Raw genomic sequence first — 20,077 nt, forward strand, 5'->3', positions numbered from 1 at the left:
CAGAATTTAAATGTTAGTTAGAAGAGTTTATTATTTTTTCAGGGTCTATTTTTTTTCCTCATTTTTCATTTCCTTCAGGCTCTCCTGAGCCAAGCAGAATACTTGTGGCTGAGAGGATGGGTGACCCACTTCCACACTGCCACCAGGTGGCATGCCTTCCCAAAGTTACACAGCTGAGATCAGAAATTCACTGAAGTGGGATTTGAACCAGTGTCCCATAACTCGCTGGACCATGCATTAATGTTTATGTGGATATTTAACACAAGGTTTATCTGCCTGATCAGAATAGTACAGAAAGAGTTTTTAATTAATGTGTCATAATTAAATAATACTCATGGATATAAGTACAGTGATCTTAATAAGATTATATCTGGTATTATTTTCTGGTATCAGGTACTTAATTAAATTTGATTAGCATGTAGGCAGAGTAATACGGAACATTACAATTAACCATTAACATTACAATAACGCCCAAAGACACGAGGTATAAAGTTGTATCTGTTTTTTCTTCTTCTGGTCTATAAGCAGAAAAGAGGGCCAGGGTTTAAGTATGCCTCCAACCTCCCAGGATCATTGCTGAAGGAGCAGAGGCAGAACAGAGAACACAAGGACCCCACAGAGGCAACCAAGAAAAAGGGAGACCGAGAGGAAAATTCCAAGCGGAGATCAGAGGAACATTCCAAGAAAAGATCCGATGACTCTGTTCCGAGAAGGAAATCTGAGGATGGGCTTGTGATGCGAAAGCGGCGAGATGTTGACAGAACATCTGAGCCAATTGTCAGAAAAAAGGTGCAATATAAAAATTCAGCAACTGATAACAAAGCAGATTTGTATAGAAGGGGTTTTTAATTAATGTCATTATTAAATGATACTCATAAATTTAAATAGTGATTTTTTTTTAAGTTTGTATCTGATAAGATTAATTTCAGGGTTTACTTTATTGTCAGAAAAATTTAGAACCTCATCAAATAATATTTATCGTTTGCAAAAAGCTGGTGAAGTTTTTCAATGAATAGTGCAGTGATTTATAGGAACATAGAAACAGGAGTAGGCCTTTCATCCCCTTGAGCCTGTTCCGGCATTCAGTGAGATCCTGGCTGACCTGTATCCCAACTCCACCAACCTGCCTTGGCTCCATATCCCTTAATACCCTTGCCTAGCAAAAGTCTATCGATCTCAGGTTTAAAATTATTAATTGAGCTAGCATCTACTGCTTTTTGTGGGTCAGAGTTTCACACTTCTACCACCCTTTGCTTCTGTCCTGAATGGCCTGGCTCTGATTTTAAGGCTATGTCCCCTTGTCATAGACTCTCCCATCAGAGAAAAAAGTTTCTCACTATCTACCCTATCAATTCCTTTCAAAATCCTAAAAACCTCAATCAAATCACCCCATAACCTTCTATATTGCAGGGAATACAAGCCTAGTTTATGTAATCTCTCCTCATAATCTAACCCTTGGAGCCCTGGTAACTTTCTGGTGAAGGCGCTGCACTCCTTCCAAGGCCAATATATCCTTTCTAAGGTGCAATGCCCAGAACTGTACTCAGTACTCCAGATGTGGTCGAACCAGAGCTTTGTATAGTTGTATCTCATTTTGGTGATCTGTGTACATGGACCCCTAAATCTCTTTGGACCCCCACTGTTCCCAGCTTTTGACCATTTAAAAAAATACTCGGATCTATCCCTTTTTGGTCCAAAATGGATGGCCTCACACTTAACCTGTGTCGAAATCCATCTGCCACAGTTTTGCCCACTCACAATCTATCAATGTCTTTTTGTAATTTTATGCTCCTGTCTACACTACTTAGTATGCCACCAATCTTTTTGTGTCATCAGCAGACTTGGATATATGGCTCTCTTATTGTGTTATCTAAGTCATTAATAAATGTAGTGAATAGTTGAGGCCCCAGTATAGATCCTTGTGGATTACCACTAGTCACTTCCTTCCAATTCAAGTATATACCCATTATCCCAACTCTGTCTTCTATCGCCTAACCAATCTCCTAACCAGGTCAATAATTTGCTTTCAATTCCATGAGTATTAATTTTAGCTAACTGGTTCTTGTGGAACCTTATTGAAGGCCGTCTGGAAGTCCATATAAACTACATCCATAGACATGACCTATCCTTTACAAATCCATGTTGGCTCTCTCATCAGCTCAAATTTCTCGAAGTGCTCAGTTGCTCTGTCCTTAATTATAGATTGCAATAACTTCCCCACAACAGATGTTAGACTAACAGGTCTATAATTTCCTGGTTTCTCATTCTCATCTTTCTTAAATAATGGAGTTGCATTTGCAATTTTCAAATCTAAAGGGACAATTTCTGAATCGAGAGAGTTTTGGAAGATTATGGCTAAAGCATTTGCAATTTCGTCACCTACTTCTTTTAAAACCCTGGGATCAGGCCCTGGGGATTTGTCAGTCTTTAGTGCCAGTATATGTTCTAATACTGTTTTCTTGCTTACATTAACTTTAATGAGTTCCAATCCTTGATTCATTATTAGTTTCCCTGGAATGTCAATCGTTATTAGTTTTCCTGAATCCTATTATGGGTCAAAGGGATCACCATTGGTGAATTCCTGCTTCCCCCCCATTCACTGCTCCTCTCCTACCGCCCCCTTACCCTCCATTGTTCGTTCACCAGCATAACCAGGGCATCTGTATTAGTTGGCAGACATGGACTTGATTGCATAGCATGCATTCTGGCCAAGATTATCAGTCTAAACAGAGTATGACATTCTTCCCTCACTTTGACAGCATTTACCTTGAGGTTTCCCGTTCTAAAGGTGATGACACCACATGGCACCAAAAGTAAGATTCACTGCTACCATTTCCATGACTGATCTCAAACCCTCTTTCTGACCCCAATTTATCTTGAGTTTTCTATGAACTTCCACTCCAGACTCCAAGGCCAGAGCTCCACTGTTTAATCATTTACAAGGTCCACTTGTAACTTGGTCCATACAGGCTATGTGATTAGTTCTGTTCATTTTTCTACACCATTGTTGTACACCTGTCTTTCATACATCTTTCTGTTGCATATTGTCTGTTTCTAGTTTTTTTAGCGATGCACTAGAGCTAATCTTGAAGTGTGACTCCATATTTGTACAGTATTGACAATATGGTCAGTTGACGCATTATTCTGCCTCAGTTCAATGCATGTTTCCAAAAAACATTTGACTAATGTTACACACATGTAAATTGGGGGAGGCGTCACAGCTGAACCTAATTCTGTCCTCACTTGACAATACACCATGCACTTGTGGTGATCAGGTGAGTAAACCATTCTGATTTTCCTCTCCCTAACCTAGCAACACTGAGGCCAATTGTAATCACCCAAACGCTGCACCAGCTAACTCAGTATAAACCAAAGATTGAACCGAACTTTACTGCTCAGCTGATCACTTGATAAACTTGCTGAGCAACCAGGGAAGCCATGAAATGTAACATATATTTAGTAATGGCAAGAGAGGTCCAATCAGTTGTGGAGCATTCTAAATCATGCTATTTGAAGCCTTATTTTAAACCAAAAATTGGTATTTATGTATTATATGGAGGAACACCCTCCCTCTCTTTAAAACAAAATGCCCATTCTGTGATGTATGATTTATAATTTGATTTTAAATGAATCTAAGCAAAGTACATTGTAGCGATTGTGCTGCAATCTTTTAATTGCTATTTTACCAAATATTCAGTCGACTCTATAATTACCAATATTGTAAAACATGTTATTAAGTAGTCACTCTTCAGAATATCCACATCATGTGTTACTGAACAAGCGCTGACCATATTGGCAGAGAAACAGTAACTGAAACACATTTCACTCTGATTTATATGAATAGTTGAAATGCTGAGAGCTGAAATAAACAAACCTATATGTTTTTGGAAAAAGAACTTTAGCACATATTTGTTGCCAAAAAAATTGTATCATTCTGGGTAATAGAATCAGAATGACCTCTGCTGTGACGCTGACTCAGTCTGTCTTTTGTTGCAGTTTAAGATTGGAAAAGAAGAGAAGCTGTTGAGGAGAAAGGTATTTGTTTACATTTTAAAACTGTTGAGCACTGCAACGTTTCAAAGCTTTTTAAAATTTGCTACTTTGCTCTGAGACATTATAAATCAGTAGATTTCCGATAGCGTTCCGATAGTTCTGGAGCCTGGAGTGGAGCTGCTGATCGTTGTGATGGATGGGAATCACTATCGAATTCAAATGATTGTTCAGTGTAAACTCAGATTCACCAAATTCTAAATGCTGCATTTTCAGAGAAAGCTTATTACATTCCATGTTTATATCATGTATGTGACCTGGGACTTCAAATGTATAAAAATGAAAGCCCAACATCTAATGATAATTCTTTCAGATTTTCAAGCGGTTTGGAAATACATTTTATGTGTTACTTCTATTTGGTAACCCAGGATGCTTCCCCACTATTTATAGAGCAATTTGTCACCATATACTTGGGTACAGGGCTGCAGAGCATAGCATGGGAAATGTATGTGGGGAGTGGGGCTGTTGGGAAATTCTTTTCAATTGGTGAATACATATTAAATTTTGCAATTACTTTTGATAAGATGTGGATGCTGGGGCTTGGGAGGACGAGTCTGCAGATGTGGAGGCCATGAGTACAGATGTGGAGTGGGTGCTGTTAGTGTTTTTAAAAAAAATACAGCTGATAATACATTGTCACATGATTACCAACAAAAAGATGCTACCAGGACCAATGACGGGAGATGTCACTGTCATTTGGTGCCCACGAACAAATCTGGTTGGTAGGGAGAAACGCCAGACCATGAATCAATCAACTCACTCTTAAGGTCTACAGAGACTTTTTTCAGTTATGTGGAGAGACTAGAGAAGCTGGGATTGTTACCACTTCGAGCAGAGAAGGATAAGGGGAGATTTAATAGAGGTGTTCAAAATTATGACGGATAAAGTTTCCACTGGCAGGAGACTCGATAACCAGAGGACACAGATTTACGATAATTGGTAAAAGAACCAGGGGGGCGATGAGAATTTTTTTTTACTCAGCGAGTTGTCATGATCTGTGACGTATTGCCTGAAAGGGTGGTGGAAGCAGATTCACTAGTAAGTTTCAAAAGGGAATTGCATATATACTTGAAGATGAAAAGATTGCAGGGCTATGGGGAAAGAGCAGGGCTGGGACTAATTGTATAGCTCAGCATAGGCATGATGGAACAAATGGCCTCCTTCTGTGCTGTAAGATTCTATGATGATTTTATGATCTGTTACTTTATACCCTTAAGGAAAGTGATTAATAACTGGTAATATGACAGTGTTTTATTTAACTGAAAACGTCCATTTGTGGGTTTACCTTTTTCCACAAATTTTCTATTCCCAAAGGCAGCTTGCAGGGGTGTATTGTCCTACCACCACCAACAGCCTTCAAGGGTCGCAGCCGTTCTTAGCTATTGTGTCAGCCTAGACAATGAATGTTGTCTGGCTATTTGATTGTGCAAGTATCGCAGCCAAAGCCAAACCTGTCCTCATCTAATGATTACACACAGGCAGTTTTCAGTGGGAATTGCGAGCTCCTGATCAAATTTTTTCTTCTTCCATGTACTTTGGATACTGAGTTCGATTGTAGAGCCCGTCCTCTCCCCTGCTGTGCTGAGATCAGCTAACTCAACATAGATCAGGGATGAAACCTGGGAACTCTGCTTTCTAAGGCTCTATTACCACACCGTGCAATGTCTTTACCCACTGAACCAGCAGGGAGCGTTTCATTTTGCTTATATTTAATAATTTTCAGATTTTTACAGCAGGTAGAACCATAGAAAAAATACAGCACAGAAAGGGGCCATTCGGCCCATCGTGTCCGCACCGGCTCGAAGAACAACCAGGTGCCTATTCTAATCCCACCTTCCAGCACCCAGTGCGTAGCCCTGCAGCACTTTAGGTGCCGGTCCAGGTACTTTTTAAAAGAGTTGAGGGTCCCTGCCTCTACCAGCAATTCGGGCAGCGAATTCCATACATCCACCACTGCCTCGGTAAAAAAGTTTTTCCTCATGTCCCCTTTAATCCTTCCGCCAATCAGCTTAAATCTATGTCCTCTAGTTCTTGAACTCTCCGCTAGGGGAAACAGGTACTTCCTGTCTACTCTATCTGGGCCCCTCATAATTTTGTACACCTCAATCAAGTCATCCCTCAGCCTCCTCTGCTCCAAGGAAAACAACCCCAGCCTATCCAATCCCTCCTCATAGCTGCAATTTTCAAGCCCTGGCAACATTCTTGCAAATCTTCTCTGCACTCTCTCCAGAGCAATTACGTCCTTCCTGTAATGTGATGACCAAAACTGCGCACAATATTCCAGCTGTGGCCTTACCAGCATTTTATACAGTTCCATCATTACATCCCTGCTTTTGTATTCTATACCTCGGCTAATAACAGGGAGTATTCCACATGCCTTCTTAACCACCTTATCTACCTGTACTGCCACCTTCAGGGACCTGTGCACGTGCACTCCAAGGTCTTTCATTTCCTCTACCCCTCAATATATTCCCGTTTACTGTGTATTCCCTCACACTTCTCCGGGTTGAACTCCATTTTCCACTTTTCCGCCCACTCCACCAACCTATTGATATCTTCTTGGAGTCTACAACTATCAAGTAAACGCCAATTTTTGTGTCGTCTGCAAATTTGCCAATCATGCCCCCTACATTCAAGTCCAAATCATTAATAATACCACAAATAGCAAGGGACCCAACACTGAGCCCTGTGGCACACCACTGGAAACGGATTTCCATTTGCAAAGATATCCATCGACTTTTACCCATTGTTTCCTGTTACTGAGCCAAATTTGGATCCAATTCGCCACATTTCCCTGTATCCCATGGGCTTTTTACCTTTCTGACCAGTCTGACCTTGTCAAATGCCTTACTAAAATCCATGTAGACAACATCCACTGCACTACCCTCATCAATCCTCCTTGTCACTTCCTCAAAGAATTTAATCAGATTTGTAAGGCATGACCTTCCCTGAACAAATCCATGCTGACTATCCCTGATTAAACCATGCCTTTCCAAGTGACAGTTTATCCTATCTCTCAGTATTGATTCTAATAGTTTGCCCACCACCGAGGTAAAACTGACCGGCCTATAATTGTTCGGCCTTTCCCTCGTACCCTTTGTAAACAGTGGTATTACATTTGCAGTCTTCCAGTCCTCCGGTACCTCCCCTGGATCTAGTGAGGATTGGAAAATGATCCTCAGAGCATCTGCTATTTCCTCCCTGGCTTCCTTCAATAGCATAGGACACAATCCATCCAGCCCTGGTGACTTATCAACTTTCAAGGATTCCAGTCCCCCGAGTACTTTCTCTCTCGTTATGTTTACCTTATCCAATATTTCACACCTCTCCTCTTTACGTCTGGATCATCCCTTTCCTTTGTGAATACGGAGACAAAATATTCATTTAAAACCCTACCTACATCCTCTGCTTCTACACACAAGTTACCCTTATCATCCCTGATAGGTCCCACCTTTTCCTTAGCTATCCTCTTGTTCTTAACGTACTGATAAAACATCTTTGGGTTTTCTTTAATCTTACTAGCTAATATTTTTTCATGCCCTCTCTTTGCTCTCCTTATTTCCTTTTTTACGTCCTCCCTGTACTTTCTATACTCCTAGGCTTTGTGCAGTATTTAGTTTTCTGTGACAGTCATAAGCTTTCTTTTTCTGCTTTATCTTGCCCATAGACCTCTAGACATCCAGGGGGCTCTAGATTTGGCAGTGCCACCCTTTTTCTTTGAGGGGACGTGTCTGCTTTGTACCCGTAGAATTTCACTGTTTAGTGCCTCCCACTGGCTTGCCAATGATTTCTCCACAAATAGTTGTGTCCAATCCACTTCTGCCAAATCACCTCTTGGTTCTGTTAAATTTGCCTTCCCCCAATTTAAAACATTTACTCCTGATTTAACTCTGTCCTTTTCCATAATAATGCTAAAACTAACTGAATTGTGGTCACCATCCCCAATATGGTCACCCACTGTCACTTCACCCACTTGCCCATCTTCATTTCCCAGGACTAAATCTAGAATTGCATCCCCTCTTGTTGGGTAAAAAAGTTCTCCTGGACACTGATCAAGAATTTTGCGCCCTCTGTGCCCCTCACATTGTTTGAATCCCAGTTGATGTTAGGGTAGTTGAAGTCCCCTACCGTTATTGCCCTCTTATTTTTGCACTCAGAAATTTGCCTACTTATTTGTTCTTCTATCTCCCTTTCGCTATTCGGGGGTCTATGGTACACTTCTAGTAGTGTGACTGCCCCTTTTTTATTTCTTAGCTCAACTCATACGGCCTCGATTGATGATCCATTTAGCACATCATCCCTTCTCACAACTGTAATTGATTCTTTAACCAATAATGCTACCCCTCCTTTTTTATCACCCACTCTATCCTGCTTAAAAACTCTCTATCCAGGGATATTGAGCTGCCAATTGTCCCCCTCTGTAAGCCAGGTTTCCGTTATAGCAATATTATCATGCTGCCATGTGTCTATCTGTGCCCTTAGCTCATCTGCTTTGTTTGTAATACTCCTTGCATTGAAGTATATACTCTTTAACCCCATCAAATTCCTGTGCTGAACACTAGTTCTTTTCTTGTTTAAGAGGAATTGTGTAGAGAGCTGAATGCAGCTTTTGATTTGGATTGCCTTTTTAAAAAAAATTGTTCTTGGGGTGTGGGCAGCATCAGCACCATGGCATTTATTACCTATCCCTCGATGCCCTGAGTCTCCATGTAGACCATGTGGCAGGTTCCCTTCCCTGAAGGACATTAGCGGGGTTTTGTTTTTATAACAGTCCCAGCAGCTTTCATGTCATTTTTTTTCCTGGTACTAGCCTATGTATTACCAGATTTGTTGAATTTAATTTCACGATTTGCCATGGTGCGATTTGAACTCACTACCTTTATCCACTACCAGAGCCACCAGATTACAGTATCCCCTTTTTTGCCATCTTCCAACCTGGCACCTAACCTTATCAGTTTCTGTCCAGACACATTGGGGTAAAAATTAGCCTTGGGCGGTAGCACAGAACGGGCGGGATCACATCGGCTGCCCATTTTACGCCTCACCCAATTTTCGTCTCCATTGACTTCAACAGAACCGAATTTATCGGCGGGCTCTATAACAGCCCGTTTCACGCAGCTGCACAAGATGGATTTTTACCCCATTACGTTTATCTCATTAATTGCTTCAAAACGTGTTTTAATGAGATCAGTAATTTCAAAATGTTTTTCATTGTTCAGAATATCTGCCTAATTTTTTAACATCGTGTGCCGGGGTGAGGGATACAATAACAGCGAGGCTACAAAGTAGAACCAAAAGCTTCTACAATTACATTTATTCTAGATAATCTGCAAATATTATACAAGTAACTTTTTTTGCCGTGTTTCTCTGGAAGTTTCTATAAATGTATGGGTCATGCTGCTCTAGTAATGATTTTTTTTGTGACTTTCCAGTGACTGAGGCACTCTGCTGTTTTTAGCGAGGTTACTGTAAGTGCTCTGCACCAGGCACAGCAGGGCTCAGGAATCATGTTCCTTTCATTTGCAGATTTGATTATTTAGATTATTTAAACCAAATGAGGTTCTTGATATCCAACATAACGTAACTAATAACTCAGTTTAAAACATCCTTCAAGTAAATCTTTAATTAACTTGTCTGTGGTGTATTGCTGATATGGTTCTATCTCAGATCACTTTCATTTGCTGCTCAGCATGGTCTTTCACTTCTGGAGCATTTAACAAATTCTGTTTATTATTGATTGCCCCATGGTAGATTATAAGTCTCACAGCAAGTGACAAGAATTCAGTGACTGTTCATCAATCGTAACTTCACACACTTTATCTCCAGAAAGCAGCAGCTGAAACATGAAAGTCTGTTAGTTTGCTGCATTGAATTTCTCTTTGGGCTATTATGTCAGTGTGATCTTTTGGAAATAGTCGTTATTTTATGTGCCATATCTTTAAATCATAATAAAAATTGGTTTCATATAATGGCTTGGAGGGGAAGGGAAAGTATGCATTGTATTCTCCACAGCAATCTTGTTAGCAAATCATCTCTGGTGTCCTGTTATTAGTTTCCAGGTTCCGAGTAACAGAATCGGATTGTAACTCAGACCATGACCTGTTGGAGTTACACTGCTGTCATTTCACCATCCATAGGCCTCTCTGCTCACTTGTTGAAATGTTAAGCAATTGAATTGAGATTTTAATGCACTTTATTTTTCTGTTCAATAGAAAAGATCCTTGCATCCAAATGAAGATCGCCCAGCAACTGTCAAATCATTGCGAAGTATCAAACAGGAGCCTGAGGATGAACCACCTGAGACTCCTCAGAAAACAAAGGAGAGTGACCAGTCTAGGTCAAGCTCTCCAAGAGCTGGTCCCAGCACTGAGAGTGCAGAATCCAAGGAGAAGAAAAGCGAGAGATTTAAAGAGAAGCGCAAAAAGCGATTGCACAATAAAGAACTTAGTAAAGAGCTAAGCAAAGAACTCAATCAGGAGATACATAAAACTGAGACCAGCCTTGCAAATGAGAATCACCAACCTATTAAGTCTGAAGGAGATAGTGAAAAAGTAGAGAAGCCTAAACGACTGCTGGCAAGCAGTGAAAGACTGCACAGGTTAAACAAAGGATTAAATGGGACTCCCAGGCTGAGACACCAGCTTACTACGAGCTTGAGGAGGGCTCCCAGGGTTATCACTCGACCACCACCCTCTGTGTCCCCGACTAAATCCATTCAGATGGAGCGACACGTGGTGCGGCCTCCGCCTGTCAGCCCACCCCCAGACTCGCTGCCCCTTGATGATGGGGAGGACCATGTGATGCAAAGGGAAGTGTGGATGGCTGTGTTTGGCTACCTCAGTCGCAAAGATTTATGCGTTTGCATGAGAGTCTGTAAAACCTGGAATAGATGGTAAGCTTTTATTTCCTTTTATTGTCCTGAAGTGGGGGGAACGAACCCTTTGAGAGGTGTCACTGCTACATATATATAGTTAGAACTGTCGGTTCTCACTGACTTCCAGTGATGGTCAATTTTTTTGTGAAAAAATTAAAATTTCTTTTTCTGTCTCACTTCAAAATAAATTTACCATTTCAATGGGTTTACAATATGTGACACTGTTAGCAAAAGCCCTCACTGTTTCCAGTGGTCTGCCTTGTCAGTACTTATTCAGTATTAGTTGAAGTGAACCCACTTTCATCTCTCCCCAACGCACTTTGGCTGCTATATTGGATTTTGGGTTAACTAGTCTTGGGCTGAAGGCAGGCTGGTAATGTACCAGTGCTTTGCACAGTCACAGTGCAGCATAGATTAGCTCTCAGATTTCTCACTGTTACTCAGTCAGGTTGTTGGAGATATGCCAAGTAAAGATGAAACTTTCACCAGGGGGAGGAAAATCAGGAGTGCAAGTCAGCCTGTGGCACACCTGTACACCTACTAACATCATTACAGTGTGACATTGGCTTTTTAGGAGTGGGGGAACGTGGAAGTGACTGAAGAATATGGGCCTCATTAATTCAGTTGTAACAATTGCTATTGATTGACGGGCAGTGAAATGCACAGCACTGAGAAAAGATGCCTTAATATTTGGGATGCAGACCATTCTGCTTTAAAACTTAATCCTCCTTTTCTCTTTTAAGCTAATGGAGCTGCTGTATATTTCTTGCATTTTTATTTGTTTCCAGCATTTGCAGTCTTTCCTTTTTACCTTTACACAGAGAATTGTGCCTTGAATTTTGAACTGCCAATTTCACCTGCTTGGTGTGTGTGCTGAGCCAGTCATGCTCCAAACCCCTTTTTAATTAATATTTGTAAAATATTTACACCACCTGAGCCAGAGAGTTAAAAGCTTTGAATTGATTTTGTTACTACATTATATTGTGCAGTGGGATTTTGTACTGATGTGCTGATGCTACAGAGCGGTAAAACTTTTCTTCATGAATCCATTAAACATGAGGCGCCACCTTCATTTGATGCTGTCTGCAGAGACGGAGTGCTTTTATTAGGAAAGGCAGAGAACATTCACTTGGACTGTTCTTGAGCATGTCTTAACAGTTTCTCAGAGCAGCATTGGTGTAAACTGGGAGGAGGTTTCTGCCTGCTTCCATGGGCATGGTGAGTGCATGGATTAGGGGTCCTTATACAGGGATGAAATGCATGAAGCATAAATAAAAAAAAGTTATATTTTGAGCTGGAACAGCTGATCTCCCCCCACCCCCTGAAGGTGTTGACTCATTCTGGAATACAGTTCCCACGTTGAGTGCCAGCAACTCTCAAGCACCTTGACCACATGGTTACTATTCATCGGTGAACCTAGGCCGAGGGCTGGCAGGCTGTTTGACAATGGAGCCAACCACACCTAAGCCAGATGCAGTCCTACCATGACATTCTTACAAACACTTTTCTGCAGCGGGGAGGGGGGTTGCTGGTTAGTGATTAGGAATAAAAAGCTTTGCTGATTTGATTTTTTTTGTTCTTTGCTAGCCCAGGGGTGTCCTGGTTGAGATCAGTATCAAATGATGGTGGCGCCTCATGTTTAATGGATTCATGAAGAAAAGTCTTACCATTCTGTAGCATCAGCACATCAGTACAAAATTCCACTGCACAATATAATGTAGTAACAAAATCAATTCAAAGCTTTTAACTCTCTGGCTCAGGTGGTGTAAATATTTTACAAATATTAATTAAAAAGGGGTTTGGAGCATGACTGGCTCAGCACACACACCAAGCAGGTGAAATTGGCAGTTCAAAATTCAAGGCACAATTCAGTGAACTTGGCACAGGCTGGAGATGGAACTTGAGACCCCACTGGTTTGTATCCCACAGTACTGTACTGGGGGATGAATTTACCTACGAACTCATTTCCAGGGCCCCAGGCAGTCCCTTGCAAAGAGAGATGAAAGTCGTTTCACGTAACTTTATGGGTAATATGAGTATGCACTTTGTTCTTATAAAGATTGATAGTGTGAGGTTCTGATTCCAGTGTAGAACCTCGCTGGATGTGAGCGGGGACTGCAGGTAAATCACTAAACGCTGTATGGCCAATTCTGGGACCTGTGCTGCCATCTAGCCTGGCTGCATACTGGCAGCAGGGCCTTAATAAATTTAACCTGTAATCTTTACAAAAGTTTATTTCAAATAATTAAACTTATTTCAGACTGTGGATGGTTGAGTGAGTGTCTACTTGTACAGTTCAGGTTTTGTAAACGACAAGGGTGTTTGACATGAGTGTTATTGGAACCTAAGATTTAGAACGCATTTATACAACAACTATAGGGTCTCCCATCACATTGCTGCAGGCATAGTGCAAGTCTAAAGACAGGGCCCAACCTGACACTGGTCTCGCTCTGCTTCGCTCCAGCGTCAGTTTGGGTCTTAATACCAGATTTACGCTACTCAAGTTTAATGTCGGTGAGAAGCTGAAGATAGTTTTGCACCGCCACCAATCTTGTAGTGTGAATGTACGCTATATGTCTTATTCTCTATCATCTGTATAATATCGTGATATGTACACTATAGTCTTGAGAAAATGAAAACAAAGCTAACAATACAAGTTGTTACAAGTAGCAGCATTGTTTTATTTTTACAAAGTGAAAAGATTTGTAGTCTGGTGCAATTTATATACTATGATCGAATAACTGTTGATCAGGTTATCCCCAATACAGTACTGAATTGTGACTGACCCGTGATGACTCTTCTATTATAATATGAATATTCTCAAGTGTTGCTGAAACAGTTGTTAAATTTTACCTTCCCAGGTGTTGTGACAAGAGGTTGTGGACCAAGATTGATTTAGGCCGGTGTAAATCCATCACACCTCTTATGCTCAGTGGCATCATCAGGAGGCAACCTGTGACCCTTGACCTGAGCTGGACAAATATATCGAAAAAACAGTTAACCTGGCTTATCAACAGGCTGCCAGGTAGGTGTCTGTGAAATGCCAGTACAGTAATACAAACAAAAAGCATTAAAATGAATTGGAAATGTTGAACTAGTCAGACTATACATGTAAATTTAGTGACACTTCAGTGCTTGTGTGAATGAACATTTTATAGATTTTTTTTCCCAAAATTACATTTTTATTTAAAATGTCAGATCCATAATTTTGAAGAATAAGCTCATTTGACCATGTTTGATTTGTATAATGTTTGATTTTGCTCTGCTTTCCATTTTATCTTGAGGTTATTTAAAATTCTGGCTGAAGAACCAAACGCTTTCAATCATTGACTAGAAATGCAGGATAGAATGATCCATTAACAGCTGTATTTTCCTAATGATGATCATCAGGGGTCATGGGTATAGCATTGATAAATAACCATGTTTTATAAAAAATTAATTATTTACTTCCCTACCTGTGCTCCTTTAGTCTGCCCCACAAAACAAGTTCCCAAGAAAATAAACTGAAACATGGGAATGGCATAGAGACACGTCCTTTAGTTTTCTCTTCCTGCTTGTGGGGAAGCATATAATCTCTGCTTGGCGCATTGTAAAAAAAAAATTGCTCAGCATAGTTATGTGAAATGGAACACTTTCCCATTTTGGACAACTGGGGGGTAATTTTAGTCCCAAAGAACGGGTGGATTGGGGGTGTGTGCACATCCGAAACCCGAAAGACCCTCCCCATTTAATGCCGGCGGGTGGATTGTTAAAGGGACAATGTACCTCATTGCAATTGTTGAGGCACTTAATTTTTTGTATATTTAAAAAGGTAAAATGAATTTAACCTTACCTGCATGGGTTTCCCAACGCTTCTGCTTCTCATCAGGTGAAAGCAGGCGAGGAGGGCCAGATCCATGAGTTGAGTGCCTTTATTGCGCTGCTTGTGGGCCATCAGGAGTGCTTCGTCCAGGCTCAACGAGCTCACCTGACATGATCTGACCCCCACGATTGGCCTATTTTTTTTGTGCCCACTCCTGTCATCGTCGTCGTCCATTGCCCATGATCTCTCCCTCTCTCCTCTCCGATTCACGTCTAATTTCCCTCCCGAAAGGCAGCAAGCCTGTCAACCTGGCTGGCTGTCACGTAGTAAACCCAGAAGCACCAATACTTGCCTTTAATTGAGTTGCGATCGCAGAACGCGACGCACTCGCTTGATTTCCAGGCTCCCCACGCGAACATCTACCCATGCGCTGGGTTCCCGGCTGCATGCAAAAATCATGCCCCTGGTGTCTGTATCAAGCACTCCCAGGTCAGGTGTAACACAGCCAGCTGCAGACTCTACCCGTGCCCTGAAACAAGAAGTACGTTCCTACTACACTAATGCTTTCTACTTCCCACACTGGGGCATCTCTAAGTGATGTTCTCAATTTAGTTGGGACTGTTTTGTTGTGGGGGCTGATGACCCCTAAGAACTGGGATTGAGTGTGCCCCAAATACACATCGCTTCAGATCTTTGCTGCCTGAGAAAGCTTTTAAACTATCAGTTTGGGCTAGATTCAAATCTAGGTCCAGTCGGTGAACGGCTACAACTTGCCCTTCTGCTACCTTGGAGCAGCACAGCTAACAATAGTTCACTATGGGGAAATATCACAGAATTCTGCGATGCCTAGCATTACAGTCTGATGTATGCTTTCGCTATCTAATTATAACTGTGAAGAAACCAGGCACAGAGGTCCGAGTCAGATTTGTGAGGGGCAGGGCTATGATTCATTGTAGTCCTTTTGACAGACAACTTTGTGGCCAGCAGCTATAGGTTTAGTTGCCTGTGCCCAGCTCACTAGTCACTCTGGAGCCATCAGAGGTACAAGCCCAATAAGAGGATTCTATGGTAGTAAGTAACCACATGAGAATTCCAGTCCTACAACCCTCCGTAATCTATGCGCTCCTCTGCGCTTTAAAATCATGAAGGGTCTAGACAGAGTAGATAGAGAGAAACTGTGCCCATTGCTGGAAGGGTCAAGAGCCAGAGGACATAGATTTAAGGTGATTGGCAAAAGAACCAAAGGCGACATAAGGAAAGTTTTTTTACACAGCAAGTGGTTAAGATCTGGAATGCACTGCCTTAGGGGGTGATGGAGGCAGATTCAATCATGGCTTTCAAAAGGGAATTGGATAAGTACTTGAATGGAAGAAATTTGCAGGGCTCCGGGGAAAGGGCGGGGGAGGGGAACTAGCTAGATTGCTCTTGCCGAGAGCCGGCACGGACTCAACGGGCCAAATGGCCTCCTTCCGTGCTGTTAACATTCTTTGATTCTGTGATTCCTTCAATTCAGCTGCCTAGGTCCTAAGCTCTGGAATTTCCTCCCTAAACCTCTCTACCTCTCTACCTCTCCTCCTTTAAGACGCTCCTTAAAACCTACCTCTTTGACCAAGCTTTTGGTCACCTGTCCTAATATCTCCTTATGTGGCTTGGAGTCATATTTTGTTTGATGACGCTCCTATGAAGCGCTTGGGATGTTTTAATACATTAAAGACCTATATAAATGCAAGTTGTTGTTGAAGTAAGTGACTGTGTTTTGATGTTGACGGTTAGCGCAGGGAGGTGTGTCTTTGTTGTATTCAACATTTCGAAGGCTATCGGTGAAACTTTGATTATTATAAATATAGTTTCTACTGAGTACTGTTCTTGCACCTGTTTTCTGTTCAGTAAGTTTTGTCTCGTGGTTTACAGCCTGAGCTGTGGTCTGCTAGTGTTATTCTTCTGCCTTCCAAACTTGAGAAGACCACCTGATGGCACATGATATATTCCAGTAGCTATGGTCAGAGTACAATGATATGGGCTCTTAGTTCAAACCTTGGGTCTCACTGCTTTTACCTAGATTTTGGGCAAGAAAAGGTGCATTGCTTTGTAAGGGATATGAGATCTGCTTACAGGAGTGGTCAATCACCGAACCCAAGGAGAATATCTAGTGTTAGAAACCCAAAAACATATCATTTTCAAAATGGTATTGTATTTGAGATTGGACTGTGGAAGTAGTCTAGTAAGTTGTGTCTTTTGTGATCTGTTCTGTGCAGTAGGTGATTCTTACAACCTTCTTGGCTACTTTCAGATCTTTCTCAGCAATCCAGTTCTTAAGGATAATGTAGCTGCCTATATAGATTTTGTTTTAGCTTTGACATCCGTGGACCCCTGCTATTTTGTACCTAATTCAAGGCAATGTTGTCATGAAAATAGCCTATCAAAAGCTTATAGCTAAAACAAAAGCAAAATACTGCGGATGCTGGAAATCTAAAATAAAAACAGAAAATGCTGGAAATACTCAGCAGGTCAGGCAGCATCTGTGGAGAGAGAAACAGAGTTAACGTATCAGGTCGATGACCTTTCTTCAGAACTGGAAGAAGTAAAGATTTAACAGCTTTTGAGCAAGTACAGAGCCAAGGAAGGGGGATGGGGAGGAAAGAACAAAAGGGAAGATCTGTGATGGGGTGGAGGGCCCGAGTGATTAAATGACAAAAGGGATGTTTGTGCCAAGCAAGGAGGGTGGTAATGGGACAAGTAAATAAACAAAAGATGGGTCTGGAGGAGATGTAAATGGCAACAGCAGAACCATTACCAACACCTGCTGTCCGAAAAAATGGGAGCAGTGATTATGATCTGATGTTATTGAAATCAATGTTGAGTCCGGCAGGTTGTAAAGTGAAGCTTAAAGTTGTGGGAGACTGTTATCATGATACCATTACTTAGATTATAGTTCATTGCGATTCATAATCACTTCATAATCAATCACTTCCCATTGCTGAAATTTCTATCACAGCCTTTCAAAGCCTCTGCTCTCTGCACAAGAGTTTTCCTGCATTCCATATCCAACTGCAATGTCAACTGGGGGGAACAAAAAGAGAAGTGCATTGAGCCAGCAGAATGCCATTTCATCTTGGGGACATGACTTCAACTCCACACCATAAGAACAAAAGTTTCCTCTCTGCCAACTGTAATAATGGTTCTAAGTGAAATGGGTTTGGGTAATTCCTAGTAGGTATTGCTGGGGAGAGATTTATTTGTTTTAGATGGAGAAGGGGGTGGGTGAAGCAATGTATTGGCTCGTGGGCATCTGATGAACATAAGAGTACAAATGTTTTACCTTCTAGCAAATGCTCCCTTCTAGATTTAAGTTCTTTATTCTAACAAACTTTTTGTGCTCGAGCCATGGGATGGGAACAGGAAATGTACTATGATTCTCGTTCCTATGTTTCTCTAGTTTGATGTTTTGTTTTACCTTTGTTTTGGTTGTGTGTTTAAGTTGGCAATCTTTACGTCAAATTTCTATTCTACAGCTATGACTTGTATCCTTGTACAGTGAGTCTGTTAGTGAAGTCAATCTGACTTTTGTTCAGTTAAGCCCTTTATCATGGCCTTCAGAGGTTGACTGGTCCAGATTGTTTTCTTGTATGACTGCAGAGTATATGGTGAGTGAATGAGGACATTTCAGAGCGCATTCTATTTTTCAAATGCATGTGCTGCCATGGGCATTGATGCACAGTGTGTCAGGTTGTCTTGCAGCACCATTTTTGTTCTGTTTAGTGCAGGAAATATTAATAAGGTCATAACATTGATTGTGAAACATCCTCAGGTTGGCATGCTGCAATTCTGGTTCGGATTCGGGCAGTAAATGGCTTTGTTTGGTTCGTGCTAATACTGTGGCTGTTTCCTCTGCACAAAATAAAATTGCAAAGACTAAAAATAACATTTCCATGTCAGTTAAGTTTTGTATTAAATTAAGATTATATGTACCAGTATATCATCTTGCCTTGTGCCATCCATTGACGTGCTGTGGATCTTGGCAGTGAGTCCCCAAAACATCCCAATGGACCACAGCACAGTTAAGGAAGAAATAGAGGCTGAATGGCATTTCATCTGAATAGATGGTACTCGTGTACAACGCAGCACTTGGGTAGGTGGTAAGAAAGCAGTGACGCAGAGCACTCCAGATGTAACACATCAGATTTTGTCTATTATACCACAGGGGCAGTGGACGGAGTTATCTTTTAGCCCCTATGGGTCACATGAATCAGGTGATAGATCTAGTCCTGTCATTTCATAGAATCATAGAAAGGTTACAGCACGGAAAGAGGCCATTCGGCCCATCGAGTCTGCGCTAGCTCTATGCGAGAGCAATCCAGCTAGTCCCACTCTCCCACCCTTTCCCCGTAGCCCTGCTGATTTTTTTCCTTTCAAGTACTTATCCAGTTCCCTCTTGAAGGCCATGATTAAATCTGCCTCCACCACCCCCTCAGGCAACGCATTCCAGATCCTAACCTCTCGCTGTATATAAAAAAAAAAGATTTTCCTCATGTCACCTTTGGTTCTTTTGTCAATCACCTTAAATCTATGTCCTGTGGTTCTTGACCCTTCTGCCAATGGGAACAGTTTCTCTCTATCTACTCAATCTGGACCCTTCATGATTTTGAATACCTCTATCAAATCTCCTCACAACCATCTCTGTTCCAAGGAGAACAACCCCAGATGAAAAGGGGTTCAATGAAAAGGCGTGTGTCATGACACCACATTAGCATACAGTCAACTATATTGAATAAAACTGAAAGCTAGACTATTGTGAACTCTGCAGAACCATCCTTGTAGGAGTTTTCATTGCTTATTATTAAGAGTGAAATTACTTTTTTTCTACACTTGGATTAGGTATCAGACATGCTTACTGCAGATTGTCTTGGTTATCGCTGTGGCATGCCCACAATCCTTTTGCCAAAAAAAACAATATCTGAGATCTGTAGGGAAGCCATTTAATTACTAATTTTTCAGAAAATAAGTATACATTATGGAAAAGGCCTTTCATTGGACTAAATCACTGGACCACCCAGTCCCATAGCTGGTTTCCTTGTCTGTTATCTTCAGCTACCTTTATTCTGTATTCCAGCTATTAGTATAATTTCCAGCTGTGAGCTTTTTTATTCAGTCAATTTTTTTTTAAAGTTTGTAATATAATTGTTTTGCCTCTTATTTTTCATTGTCTGCTTTTGATTCTGCCGCCTATTGCCCCTTTCAGTAAGGTTTGTTGAGGGACTTAAATTTTCCTCTTCAAGGTGATGGTTAGAATGTTCAATTTAAACATGAAGCAATTTCCTTTATGAGCTCCCTTAAATTTTTGGTTATCCTAT

General features: G+C 41.2%; 1 protein-coding gene across 8 annotated transcripts in view; it reads left to right on the forward strand.

Moving 5' to 3' along the window:
- The window catches only part of kdm2bb (lysine (K)-specific demethylase 2Bb), a 239,778-nt gene that overhangs the window by 212,537 nt on the left and 7,164 nt on the right, over positions 1 to 20,077 (forward strand). For 5 of the 8 annotated variants that reach the window (XM_068005804.1, XM_068005802.1, XM_068005810.1 and 2 more), the window contains 4 exons: positions 517 to 789; positions 3,997 to 4,035; positions 10,263 to 10,942; positions 13,786 to 13,949. In XM_068005804.1, the coding sequence (XP_067861905.1) occupies positions 517 to 789; positions 3,997 to 4,035; positions 10,263 to 10,942; positions 13,786 to 13,949 (1,156 nt within the window). The remainder of the gene's footprint in view (positions 1 to 516; positions 790 to 3,996; positions 4,036 to 10,262; positions 10,943 to 13,785; positions 13,950 to 20,077) is intronic. The other 3 variants (XM_068005806.1, XM_068005803.1, XM_068005808.1) reach the window with 1 other exon arrangement.

The sequence above is a fragment of the Heptranchias perlo genome, chromosome 25, assembly GCF_035084215.1.
Source record: "Heptranchias perlo isolate sHepPer1 chromosome 25, sHepPer1.hap1, whole genome shotgun sequence".
NCBI classification, from domain to species: domain Eukaryota; kingdom Metazoa; phylum Chordata; class Chondrichthyes; order Hexanchiformes; family Hexanchidae; genus Heptranchias; species Heptranchias perlo.